The sequence below is a fragment of the Caretta caretta genome, chromosome 9, assembly GCF_965140235.1.
Source record: "Caretta caretta isolate rCarCar2 chromosome 9, rCarCar1.hap1, whole genome shotgun sequence".
Classification (NCBI taxonomy): Eukaryota; Metazoa; Chordata; order Testudines; family Cheloniidae; genus Caretta; species Caretta caretta.
The window spans coordinates 11,881,611-11,895,830 of NC_134214.1; the positions used below are offsets into that span (position 1 = coordinate 11,881,611).

General features: G+C 38.4%; 1 protein-coding gene across 2 annotated transcripts in view; it reads right to left on the minus strand.

Moving 5' to 3' along the window:
- PIK3CA (phosphatidylinositol-4,5-bisphosphate 3-kinase catalytic subunit alpha) overlaps positions 1 to 14,220 on the minus strand; it is a 79,035-nt gene that overhangs the window by 39,550 nt on the left and 25,265 nt on the right. For both annotated transcript variants that reach the window (XM_048862985.2, XM_048862984.2), the window contains 5 exons: positions 11,411 to 11,827; positions 5,856 to 6,065; positions 4,857 to 5,107; positions 3,559 to 3,804; positions 1,219 to 1,304 (listed from right to left, as the gene is read on the minus strand). In XM_048862985.2, coding sequence (XP_048718942.1) covers positions 1,219 to 1,304; positions 3,559 to 3,804; positions 4,857 to 5,107; positions 5,856 to 6,065; positions 11,411 to 11,762 — 1,145 coding nt within the window. In that variant the 5' untranslated portion in view covers positions 11,763 to 11,827. The remainder of the gene's footprint in view (positions 1 to 1,218; positions 1,305 to 3,558; positions 3,805 to 4,856; positions 5,108 to 5,855; positions 6,066 to 11,410; positions 11,828 to 14,220) is intronic.

A 14,220-nucleotide genomic window follows, 5' to 3' on the forward strand; every position in this document is an offset into this window, starting at 1 on the left:
TTCTAGCAAACTGCTCTCCGATCTTCTCTTTGCCAAGTAGCTCTTCTTTACATGGGCCACACTGTATGTCAATTCCACCTTTTCCTATGTATTTTTATTTATGCACTTCTCTTCTTGCTTACAAAACTCTTTTCTCTAACAGTATCTATTCCTAGATTTTTTTAAAGCTCTTTCTATTCCCTGTCCTGCCGTATTTCAGGAGCATCCTAATTCCAGACTTCCAGTTGCCCTGAAGCCCTAACAGCATTTTCCCCTCCCTAGTGGCTTGTGTTGGGTTGGTGGACGTTGATGATATTAACAAATCCGATTAATCACAATCCAACATGATGATAGTGAAAAAGGTGGCCACTTAAAGTGTGGTTTTATTTTGAAAAGTGATTCTATAAAACTGCATTCTGAGGTTCCCTATTTATCATGCCTCACTCACTAAAAAAAAATTTCCCAGATTGTTTGTGTTGTGATATTGCCTAGGAACCTCAGTCATGTACCCAGATTCTACTGAGAGATCAACAGAACAAGTGGTAGAAGACAATATGTGAAGCAGCCAGCTCTGCAAACACATCTTAGGATCTGAAAGTCAAGCTATGTTTGTCTTTTTGTCATTGTGATAGATTCTGCAGGGCAAATACTTGTGCAACCCTGCTGAACAGAACTGTTGCATGTTACAAGCAGAATTTGAACTTGCAGTTGGAGCTTTGCTAACAAGTCACAAGCCAGAACGGAATCTAGTTCAATTTCTAGTAGCTACGCTGGTTCTGTATTGTAAAACAAAAAGGGGAAATGTAGCAAATTTTTGGGTCACAGACAAAACTCTTAATACACATAGAGAACAGACCTGTTGAGTAAAAGGTTGCTGCTTTTACATAACATTTTACAAGCCAAAATGAAGATCTGCAAATCCTAAATTAATCCAATTAAACAAATCTGTAAATGGAAAGGAGTGATCAATTTAAAAGGAAAACTCCAGTGATTATTTATAATTCTTAGACAGCTACATACATGTTAAATAAGAATGTTTTTTGTTTAGGATAAATTATTTTCAGTACATCCTTTTAGAAAATAAGGCTGCTTTTTTCTCTCAGTGGTGCCTACTATCTTATCTGCTTCCCAGCTAGGGAAACTGCTTGATGGTAAAAATTGGTACGGACAGAATCTAATTCTGCTTTACAAAGCTCTGGAAATCAGATTTCCCCAAATTGTTACAGTAGCATTATTTACCTGGGATTGGAACAAGGTACCCTTTGAGTATTCACATTGTCACATAATGGTTCTCCTCCATGGTAGATACCAGTTCGGACATAGATCTGAAAATAACATGTTTAAGCATTAGCACCTGTTATAGTCCATTTGAATACTAGACCCAGGTCTGAACAAAAGTATTACTGTAAACACCATTGCTATTAGATGCTGATTAGAACCATATGTCACACACTAATTTCTATCAATTTGAGAAAAAGCTATATGGCATAAAGTATTCTTACTGTGCTTCTAGTACAAAATTTTAGTTCACTACCTCTGCATCACCATTTCAAAGTTAATTATGACTGCATTTCAAATAATGACTTTAAGTAACAACACAACTGGAATTTATCCTTGATTACCAGGGCAAGCCATGGAGATGGAAGGATAAACTGGGCAACTTCCAAGCACAGAAAAGAACTAGGATGGTAACAGTTTATGCTGAATGCAATTATCCCCCTTGTTTTTTCTCTCTTTCTTTCAAGTAAGGGTAGCAAACTTGTCCACAGCACTGTTCAAACAAAAACTTGTCCCAGTTCTTACAGTAATGGCTCTTTAAGCATAGTATTTGTTATTTTAAGATACACAAGAAAAATCCTTACTTACATTTTTCCTGCTTCTCCCCCAGTTTATTTTAGATGAATCACCAAATTAAGACCTGATACTACAAATTGCTCAGCATTCAACTCAGAACCTCAGTGCTTTGGGTTTCACAGATTGTAAGTTACAGTAATATGTAAAAGGGAAAAATTCAGAAGTTTTATCATGCTTCTTATTAAATGAATAAGACCAAAATTCTCAGATTTGGGTGTCTAAAACAATTGGCCTAATTTTCTACTATGTCATGTAATCCCTAGTACCCACTGAAATCAATGTCAGCTGAAGGTGCTAAATAACTCTGAAAAAATCAGGTAACGTATTTGGATACACAAAGAAAGATTTAGGTATTTTAGGCAGCCAAGTTTGAAAGCATGGGCCTGAATTTATATACTGACTTCTATGTTCGTCAAAAGAAAAAAAGATGGCATTGGGAGCCGTGTGTGTGCACACCATTTTCAACTTCTGGAAGATACCTTCAATTTTGTTTTGTTTTTTAAAGAAGAGTTTATATGGCCTTTTCAAATACACTGCAGCTTAACCAAACAAGGAAAAAATTATGATGGCCTATCACAGGGGTGGGCAAACTTTTTGGCCCGAGGACCACATCTGTGAATAGAAATTGTATGGCGGGCCACGAATGCTCACAAAATTGGGGTTGGGGTGAGGGCTCTGTTGGGGGTGAGGGCTCCGGGGTGGGACCAGAAATGAGGAGTGCAGGGTGTGGGAGGTGGCTCCGGACTGGGGCATGGGGTGAGTAGCGTAAGGGTGTTAGGGCTTCGGCTGGGGGTGTGGAGTTTGGGGTGTAGGAGGGTGCTCTGCGCTGGGACTGAGGGGTGCAGGGGGGATGAGAGCTCTGGCTGGGGGTGAGGGCTTTGGAGTGGAACTGGGGATGAGGAGTTTGGGGTTCAGGAGGGTGCTCTGGGCTGGGAATGAGGGGTTTGGAGGTTGGGAGGGGGATCAGGGCTGAGGTAGGGGGTTGGGGCATGGAGAGAGGTTCAGGGGTGCAGACTCCAGGCGGGAGTTACCTCAAGCGGCACCCGGAAGCAGTGGCATGTCCCTCCTCCAGCTCCTATGCTGAGGCGTAGCCAGACGGCTCTGCATGCTGCTCTGTGCACAGGCACTGCCCCTGCAGCTCCCACTGGAGCGCTGGAGGGGCCATTGCAGCGTGTGTGGGGGGGCATGCCTCTGCTTCTGGGAGCTGCGTGGAGTGGCCCCTGACCCTGCTCCCCAGCTGGAGCACCGGAGAGGGGCCACGCCGCTGCTTCTGGAAGCCGCGTGGAGCAGCCCCCAACCCTGTGCCCCAGATGGAGTGCTGGAGCAGGGCAAGCTCCAGGCCCCGCTCTCCAGCGGGAGCTCGAGGGCTGGCTTAAAACGGCTGGTGGGCCAGAACCGGCCCGTGGGCCGTAGTTTGCTCACCCCTAGTCTATCATGTAATTTTAGTTAGAAAATTTGCTTTGAAAATATAAACTTTGCTAGTTTTGTGTGTGCTCCGTATGCTCCAAGGCCCTGTCCAACACTCACTGGTCAGTGGGAGTGCTTCCATTGACGTAAGTGTGAATTAGGCCCCTAATTAACACTAGTAGCTGGTATCAACATATACTGTTGACCAGCTGATTCCCTAATTTTGTTAGAGAGGCTTATTGCAGTGAGTGTGGCTCAGTGTTTTCATTCTGATTCTAGGCAATATTTTAACATCCATGTATTCAGAATTTCACTCACCTTGTCAATGTCTCGAATGTTTACATTTACATAGGTGGCACAAAGAATTCTTATCCTGAGAGCACTGTTTATGGCCCAGAGAGATTTGGCTGAAGCTTCGCCATTCATGTATGGTGTAGCTGTAGAGATCCGTCTGGAATAAGATGGCATTGTAAAGGTATCCAGTGGCAGCTGGGTATAAAGGCTTTCCTTAGCCATCAGCATCAGGTTGGGCATTCGGCCAAGCATTATACAACTTCTTATGTACTGCAATAGTTGGAAGAAGAAGAAGGAAAAAAAAAAAGATTGTTTTGCTGTATTTTCTTTGTAATTAATGCTTAAAAATATTAAAGGAAAGCATATATAAAATCCAAAAGGCTAAGAAAATTACATTTAATGAGCTCTTGTAGCATTTATCTTTATAGCATCCCTTTACATTGTTTTCAGTTACAACACCAATGTTTTTAACTAGCTTGTTGCACATGACCAAACAGGCAGCAGGATATACAAATTTTAAGACAAAAATAATCATTGTTTGCAGCAGTAGCACATTCTATCTGAATTCCATGTTTCCAGCTAGCGGTAAAGGGCTGGAGGTGTCTTGATACAATAGTGGTACAGTCTCTAAAGAGAAAGCAACACAACTCAGTCTCTGTCACCAGGTCTATTGAGTAACACTGATGTTGCTCCAGACGGAGCTGTTCACCCACTCTTCCATCCAGTAGTTCCCTGTCAAAGTGATGGATATTACTTAAGACAAAAAACCACAAGGCTGGGAGGGGAAAAAAAAACAAACAAAAAACTCAGGGACAAAGAAAAATTAAAAACGACTTAGCTATAATTTCTGCAGTGGAGCGATACTCCTTATTGCTATTTCAATTACCACAAAGCAAACAGGAGTTCAAATATCTATTTCTAAATAAAAATGTCATTTAAAGTAGTAATGTCTATTTTGTAATTTAGCACTTTCTCTCAGAAATTTAGGGTGGTATTTCCAAAAGTGGTCAGCGCTGACCTTTACTTGATTAGAATAAATTCCCACTGACTTCAATGGGAGCCTGGGTAGGCCAAAGCTGAGCACTTCTGTTGCATTTTTATTTATACTGCAATTATCTGTACACAGTAAACTCAACTGCACAAAAATTTAAGCTAGTTGGCTAATCTTATGAATTTTCATTTTCTGCCTTCTGAATTAGTTTAAGAAACGAAACAAGAGTCCGTCACAGAATCTTAATACATCATTCTCTTACTGCACTCCCAATTTCAATTCTTCTAGTGTATTTTTAAATAAATCCATTAATTTACAACAAGTAACTCACCTTATACTGGCTCAGAGGATATTTTTCGAGCAAGTATTCATCACAGCCGCACACTTTTAAAATATACTTGCCCTGGTACTCTAAAACGCAGAGTTTTAGTTGTTCAGATGACAGCAACATACTTCGTGTTTTTTTCCTGATTGCTTCAGCAATAACTTGCTCAGGAACACAGTCATGGTTGATTTTTAAGGTATATTTCTGCTTGTCATTGTTCGGGGACACTATTACCCATATCACCACTATTATTTGCCCTGGAATAATGTGAAACAACATCAGATTCTATTATTGTCCATACACAGTCTTCTAAAGAAACTGGTCAGACTTGGAATTGCTTGTCATAATCCCTACTGAAAGAACATGCAGGCGCAGTTCATAGCCCAAAGTGCAGAGAACCTTCTACAAAAGGTGCTCAGTGGACTCTACTTACATTGACTTCCGAAAAAGCCATTCTGGTCTTACTGTCCATGTACATTCAAACTGTCATTTAATCACAAAACTATTTCTAAACAACTAGTACTTATTCAGCCAATCTTTTTCCACCAACAATATGACTATTCTGTAACTAAGGACTAAAAGATAGTTTTATGTTTCCAAAATCATTTAATTCTACATGTTCTAAATATTATTAGAGACACTTCTGAACTCAGACAAAAATGCTAACAGCAGCTGGCAAATCAGTCCACGCTGTCACATAATCACTGAAACAGTTGCATCAATCAGTGCAATAACTGGATAACTCAAGCTGTAAAAGAGTTTTCCTAGAATATAGAAAATTGAACTATGTGACACTTTTTTTTTTTTTTTGAGTTCAACTCCTACTATGCAGGTTATCCTGACTGAAGACAAAGCGTGTAACCAAACTGTAAGATGTTGCCGCAGTGTATTAAATATACTACATAAATAATGATTCACTTGTCTGCCATCATGAATTGTACTAACTGAAATTTTTGTTAATAGAAATAAGTACCATTAAGTTGTTAGAGCAAACATTTGTTATACCTTTATCTAGTTTACTGTATATGTGCTTGGGCAGTTCAGGTGAAGATTCAACATTTGGTGGACAGACATATAATGCTCTACTATGGGGTGCATTCACATCTCGAAGATCCACTGCTTCTTTACAAACATTAAGAATATTTCTTCTGAAGTCCTGTACTTCTGGATCCTTAACCATATCAAATTCACAGACAGGCATGCCAATAGCAAAACCTAAGATATTGAAAAAATACTTAATTTTCAGTGACTAATAAATATATCGCAGTATATTTTTCATAGAAATACTATTTTTCTACTGCTGACAGAACAAACATCTTGTATTTAAGCAGCTTATAAAAGCAATTCAAAATACTTGTTCACACTTTATATTAGCTACTAGTCCTCCACTCCTGCAGTTATGCTGAATAATGAAATCAACCTTATAATGTAACCGTGTACCTGGTAAATCTGGCAGTAGTAAACCCAGGAGCACATGAAAAGGTTAGAAAGGGATACACTCACTGAAGTAACCTGGGGAGCTTCTGGGTCACTATTGGATGCCTCCCCCTGCCCTCATCACAGCCAACATCCTCCAACAGGAATAGGACTAATGAGACTTCCTCTGAAGTCAGTTGCTGTTACATGACTCTCCCCAGACCTTGACTGGGTTTCACACAGAGTGCTCAGAGCCCTCATCAGCTTTCCTCTATAACTTCCAGATCTACTTTACTGCACGCCAACTTTTCAATATTCTAGAATAGCTACAAGATTTAAGCTTTGACTGTCACATTAGGCACTTAACTTAGCTCTTGAAGATTCAGCAAGGGACCAATCCTGCAAATTTTTTACTCAAGCATGTAGTCCCATTTACCTCAGCTGGACTACCCACAGAAGTAAATGTTTACAGGCTGAAACCCTCAGATTCTGGGCAACAGTTCAGAAAAATTCTGTGGGGATTGAGGCGGCATGCAAAGTTGTATCAGCATCCCCATTTCCACTTCCTGCTGAGGCCACAGTTGCTTGTGAGGGGTTATTCGGCCAGTCCCATCCAAGGGGCGGGGGAGGAGATGGGGAGGGTGTCCTCACTGACAGCTGGCTGAGGGCAGGTATTGAGCCTGATTTGCTCCAGACTCAGCTTTGGCACAGGTTGCCACCTGAGAAGCAGTGCTGACAATGCAGTCAGTAGAAGCCCCAGCCTGACCCAATGCCCCCGCAGGTCCAGGGGAGACACCATAGTGCTAGTTGGTGAGGAGCTATGGCAAGTCTGGGCAGAGGGCCAAACCAACTGCCCCCCATCACATAGCAAATGACGCCTCTGCTCAGATTGTACTGATAAGTGATTAAGAGAACCTATTCAGGACCACTATTGTATTTTTAAACTTTCCTGAACTTGGAAAAGAATCTATACCAGGGGTTTTCAAACTGGGGGTTATGAAACCTTAGAGGGTCACAGGGTTATGATGTGGGGGTCGTAAGCTGTCAGTTTCTACCCCCAAACCCCACTTTTATAACTGCGTTAAATATTTTTAAAATTTTGTTTTTAATTTATAAGGGGGTTTGCACTCAGAAGCTTGCTGTGTGAAAGGGATCACCAATACAAAAGTTTGAGAACCACTGGTCTATACTAACCACCTGGTTTATCCTAAGAAACATTTTGGGGCATTCTGGGGGAAAAAATAAGTTCTCTCACTTGAGATGTCCCTACAACAACAAATTTAATATGCATCTGTTAGAGACTTTAAGATTGGCTCATACAACTTATTTTTAGCATGAATATTTACTGTAGTACCACATTCAAGTGAGCAGTAATGTTGCAAAACTCAATGAAAAAAGTGAAGATTTTTATCACCATGTTTTATCTACAAGATTTTATTTTACAAAATATAGTTATCTGATTTTTCAGACTGACAGACTGGAACAGGATAAGAAGAAAGCATTTATATAAAACTGGTTTGCTCTAGTGATTATTCCAAACAGTTCTTAGTCAATCAAATACACCAAGTAGTGAGAAAACTCACTCAACATTATAAAAGAAAAGAAGGGTTAGCCAACTGGTTTTGTACTGTGATGTGGTTATAATTGTAAAACACATTGGTGATCAATGCAGGATAGATAAATACAAAAGCATACTACCATAATTTGCATTATTAAACCAAACATTCCCACCCTGGTTTGAAAAAGTCTACCAGACATCTAAATGCCAAGTGGACGGGAGGAGGGGAAAGCGACTTGTGATACAAGCCTCCTAAAGCAGCAGCTCCTGCAGTGTAAAGATTATGTGTTGTTTATCGAGAACATTAACTGCAACATATTGTCTACTTGTTATTTAACACATTTGTAAAAAGTGTGTTATTAACTTCTTACACCCACTGGCTTCTCTTTACTTTTCCTCTTCTCTCTCTGTCCTTTTTAATAATTAATCATTTTCTGTGGTATTTGCACTCTGTTTTTCCTTTTCTCTCTTTCCTTCAGCTACCATTGATCTCTCTCTTTCCTTTATTAGGGATTGTTTTTGATGTTCATTCTACCTTTCCCACTTCTTCCCCCTGCTCCTCCCCCATCTCATTCTCTCTGTGAAGTCTTCTTTTCTAAGCATGCATTTAAAAAAAAATCAAGAGTATTTAAAATTATTTAATTTTTTTTTAACTATTCATTCAAATCAGATTGAGGCTTTGTAAAACCAATTAGCACTCTGTGTTAACACATTACATTAAAACTTATAATGAACTAGCCTATTTGAATTTTCCAAAACAGCTATATATGGGCAAAAGAAAAAAAATATCAAAAATGAAGGCTCTGATCTTGTAAACACGTAAGCAGGTACATAACTCTGCTCACAGGAATACTGCCACTAACTTCAATGGGATTACTCATTTGCTACAAGCTAAGTGTTTGCAGCAGTGGGGGCTAAAATTGTATTTTATTAAAAACTTCTCTCAGTAGCACAAATTCTTTGTCATTTCAAAACAAAACTGCTTCAGTGTTAAAGAAAATTATTTCAATACATTAAACAAAGTTATTGCAAACTTTATTTAAAAAACAAAAACACAAAAAATCACTCAAACCAAAGTTTTCAGAAGCAGGAACCGAAAAGTTAGGCTCCCAAGCCACACAGTATGGATGTTAATGAAATCCTGGACTTGTCTTTTTCATTTTAAGTGTGAAACTTCTTAGCAGAATAAAACCTCTAATAATCTGAAATTCTACTAACGAGCAGGAAACTAATTAAACAAACAAGTAGAAAATAGCCACTTTAGCCATTGAAGAATATAAAATAGGGCGAGAAAGAATTAGCAACATATAAATAAAAAAAATCTGATTTGAATTATAAATATTACTTGATATTTTAAAATCATTTTTTTATCCACTCTGTCTTGTTTCCTCCACTTTCCTTTCCTTCCACTCTCTCATTCACACCCACAAACTCACCCTACCTACTTATACCCACCCCTTCATACACTTTTCAAGCCCTAACAGCCAGCAAAGTAAACAAACAGCACCAAAGATATGGAGCCACAGAGACAATGCTTTGTTAAGAACCGAAGGCCCTTCCACCCCCTTTGAACAATTTGCTAGGAAAGAGTGGAGTAAACTCGGACCGGATCACAACTACTTGCACATTAGTATTTTTCCCCAGTGGCTGCATCAGAATTTAAGTGCTCCAGAATTTAAGATTTTTTAAATCTCTAATCAGTCTCTAATCTTTAAGAATTCAAAAGTAGTTACAATGAGTTTAATTTTATACTTCTATCACATGTGGGCAGAGCCTGGGAAAATTACCATTTATTTTCCCCTCCAGACTCGTTTTAGGATGAAGAGGAAGGTTCTGGATTCCTAACAGGGTGCTGTCCACAGACTCTACACCCAGGGCCTCCATCTTTTGTAACCATCAGCTATCAACCGCCTAAAACGTGTATTCCCCAAACACACTGGATGGAGGCACTCTCTCTTTGCACTGCACCCTGATTCTCCTAACTGCTGTAATAATAGCAGTTGTCTGCACTGATCAACCCTTTCCCAGCCTCCATTTGGGGTCCTCCTCCCTAGTGTATACCTCCAGTGCCTAGCTCTGTGCTGCCACCTAGAAAAGGTCATAAGCAACAAAGTGAAATTGACCAGATTCTTGGTCAACTTCACTGTTGCTTACAGGATTCCCTATTACTCTGCTGCAGATTGGGAAGGCTTTAAGTAGCCTGCAGGCTTGTTTACACACAAAAGCTGTACCGTTTTACCTATTCCAAAATACAAGGTACAATCCCTAACATCCATTAGCTCTTCAATCATTACTGTTTCATTGAAGATCTCAAATTGTTTCTGGCTGTAAGGTAATAAATTAAACACAAGGCGTATCCAGTTACAGTATGCTCTTCCTTGGCATTCAGCACAAGGATGTCATTCCTCACACTTGGGACTATATGGCAAAATTACCATGGAAAGCAACTGAAAGGAACCAGGGTTGAATTTTCCAAAGCAACTAAATCTGTGTCTACACACAAAAGCTGTACAGCTTTCACTATATTGAGAGAGAGAAAACTGTACAATCCCACAAGTGTGTCACAGCTACATTGGTATGGCTTATACCCATACAGGAAGGTGAAGAAACCATACTTGTACAAAGTACATTTATAATTGTGTCCATACTAGGGATCGTATTGATATAACTATTTCACTTTAAAAAAATAAACATCCCTAACAAAAGTAGTTATACCAGTACAAAAACTGCATATAAACCAGATGCAATATCTTTCCTTTTGCCTATCTGTTTACAGACTTAGAAAGATACTGACTTATACTTTGTTCATGGCTGGAAATTTATCTTCTAGCATAAATGACTACATACTTTTCCTTTTAAACAAAAGTTTTGAGACTGCAAAAGTTGATGACTCAACTTCACATTCACCATAGTTAAGTGGATTTTTCAAGCCCCTTCTCTACCCCACAGTAGGAAATATCAGTTTTATATTTTGACATGGCTACACCAAAAACTCCCTACCTCCCTACATTCTACTCCCTGAAACAATCAAGACAATCAACAATAGGAATGACTTCAGGATTTAGAACCAATTTGTACAATATTTTACGCATTTTAAGAGGACAGAATTCCTACTGTTTTAAAATTAGTAATAAATAATATTCCACAACCATTTCTGGGAGACTGGATAAAGGCAAAACAAAACAAAACCCCCAAAAACCCCACCAACACTTTCAAAATATTTAAAAAACAACCACTTTCCACTGACATTTTGCTTAAAAAAAAAAAAACTCTCCCCCTCCACTGCTCGTGAAAACCTACTCACGCTCCAAAATTAGAATTGCAGCAGTTAAAATCCCAACTTTTTATTTGCACAACACAATAAAAGAGTGCTGGTTTTACTGTGATCAAGGTCTACACTATATAGCTCATAAGACCACCCTTAAAACTCTGCCAGACTGCTGCAGTTTTGCAAGGTGGCAGCAAATTACAATTGATAAGAATCACATTCCCATTTTAACACCTCTTTTAGTATTTTGAAGAGGACAAGATGATTAAGTTTACTAACTAGGTAAATCAGGAAACTTTAAAACACAGAACATCTTACCAATTTCCCGATTAAGAATCTTTTCTTCTCTGTTGCCTACTGGTTCAATGACTTTTAAAAAAGGCTGAAAGAGCCGCAGGTCGCAAAGTCTCCGTGTTTCATCAAAAAATTCTTCTCTTTCTGCTTCTTGTGTAACACTTACGAAAATGTAAGAAGATTCATCTTGAAGGAGCTGATAAAGAGGGTATTTTCTTGCTTCTTTGAAGAGTTCATGCTTGATAGTCAATAGTGTGGCCTCACGGAGGCATTCTAGAGTCACTATCATTCCATTAGGTAGAAGACACTCTACAAGGATCCTTGGTGGCATCAAATGGATGCCCCATAGTTCACCAGATGATGGTCTTGGAGGCATTTTCTTAATCTTTTGGTAAACTTACAACAGAAACAGGTTTAAGCACAGATTCCTACAGGAGAGACCTAAATAAATGTAAAACATTAAAACATATTAGAATGAAAAAATATAAACCTCACAAATTAGAATTGAGAGCAGCTTTATTTAGAGACTCTTCTATAACCCCAACTGACACAGTATCTGAGCACTTATGACATTAAATAGGGGCAGGACATACAAATTATTGCATTTTACCAAGGAGGGTGTAGGAGAGACAACCCAAAGTCTGATGTCAAAGGAAGTTCTGGGGAAAAGCCACATTTTTAATACGAATTAAATCCCTCAAATGGTACAATTAATAGCAACACAGATGTTATTCATCCTTGTTGCGAACTTTTAAACAATATGCATTTAGTGATTTGCAAAAAATAAAAATAAAGTGGATTAATTTTTTTCCATTAAAAATGATTTACATACTTATGTTTGAAACACATTTAAATAATTCTCTTCATTCCCCACTACATTACCGCCAATAATTAAAACATTAACCTATTTTTAACTTACATATGAACGTCACAGATGACTATGCTTTACAGTTTCAATTTGTATTAAAAATAGTAACTTGGAAGGTATGCAACTGTGCTAAATAATCACTTTCAGGTCTACCCACTGAATCTCTACAGTACATTGCTACTAAAACATTTCCCATATTCTCATTAGTGTCCTGCCAACCCACATATGCATCTATCCATCTCCAATCACTGACAGACAAGGCTTTGAAGTTCTTCTACCTAACAGCTAAAAGCTAGGTTTTGTCCTCTGCTAGAGAAAGACCAATATGAAAGATAGGATCTTCAATGTCCACATGCAACACTCAATTAAGTCAATTGTCCCCATCCCAAATGTTCTGAAAGTAATGAGCTGGGATGCCTGTCAGGGTGCCCTCCCTCCATTCTGCTTGATGTCAGTCTTTGGCTAATATATGTCTGATAACTCCTCCACCACAAAATTTCCTATGGTTGCCAGAAGGGAGAAGATATATTCTCTTTCTACTCAGACCTCTTCCCTTCCAACCCAAAGCCTCCTGTCTGCTATGAGGGTTGGTTAGGAAGTTTCTGCTTTCCTATATCTTTCTCAGCTTTCCAGCTGCTATAAGGAGCACATTTCCACTACTCTGCCCTCTTTTTTTATGTTGAATAGGTCAAGATCTACTTCAGCCACTGTTCAGTTTTCTCAAGGAGCAGCAGAATGAAAGTGACAATTCTTTTCAGTTTCACTGCAGTCCACAAAATTCTGGAGTCCACTGCAGTCAGATTGTGATCAGCCTTCTCTGCTGCAGCTTTGGAAATTCTACAAATAGCAACATAGGCAACGGAACTCTCCATTACAGTTTTAGTAAAATGCTACATTGATTTATACTTTATTCGTGATTAGAAGGTTCTTTGTCACCATAAAGGCTAGGTTTTTTGTTTGTTTTTTAAATGAAAGCTTAGATTCTGCAGAAGTTAAAGAAATGTCTCTATTTGACCCAGAGGAAGGCAATGTAGATTTGGATATTTTAAGTTCTACGTACATACACTCACACCTATTGACTGCTCAACTAGATCATAAATAAGAGTTTAATTTGAGATTTAAATGAAAACCATCTTCTGCATATGGTGTTAATTACAAAAGAGTAGGAGTGAAACTCTGAAATTATATAATCCTTTAATGGGAGTATTTCAAAGGTCTAAAGTAGGTAAGAATCCCCATTTTACACATGGGGAAATAAGGTGCACAAGGTTAAATAACTTGCCAAAGATATCAAAACTGGTGTTTGGTGGAGAGAGAGACTCAATGACTCAGTCAGTCCTTTACTGACTATATAGCATCTATTGCTTTCTTTATTGTTTACATTAGCATCCCCATTCTACCCATTATTAAAACAAAACTAAATGAGGCAAGGAAAATAACCCACCATTGTTTGTATTACTATGTTAACAAATCCATTTATTAACACAGAATTAGTATAAATCTATTTAAACAAGCCTGATCTTGCAATTTTCTATAAATCATATGCAGAAATCAAGTTTCCTCATATTTCTAGTTTATTTTCTATATATTTTATTTTTTACATACACATCATCACTGCATTTATTATATCCATGTCTCCCCCTCTCCCATTCTTCAATGACAAAAGCCATTTTAATAGAATATATTTCAGTCTCTTATGACAAGAGATAATGATGAAGAAATTCTGATGTCCCAAAAGGATGGTGGAAAAATATATCATGAGGAAAGTGTCAAGCCAAAAAAAAAGTAGTTGTACTTATTAATATACAAGTATATTAGTATACAAGCCAATCGTTTTTGAAAGAGTTTGTCATGAAGAGATGACAGGCTGGCAATATTTTCCCCTATACTGTTTTTGTTCCGAGTCAACCAAGACAAGAACAAGACTCCAGTCTACACTACCAAAATTATGGTTGTCTAGCATACT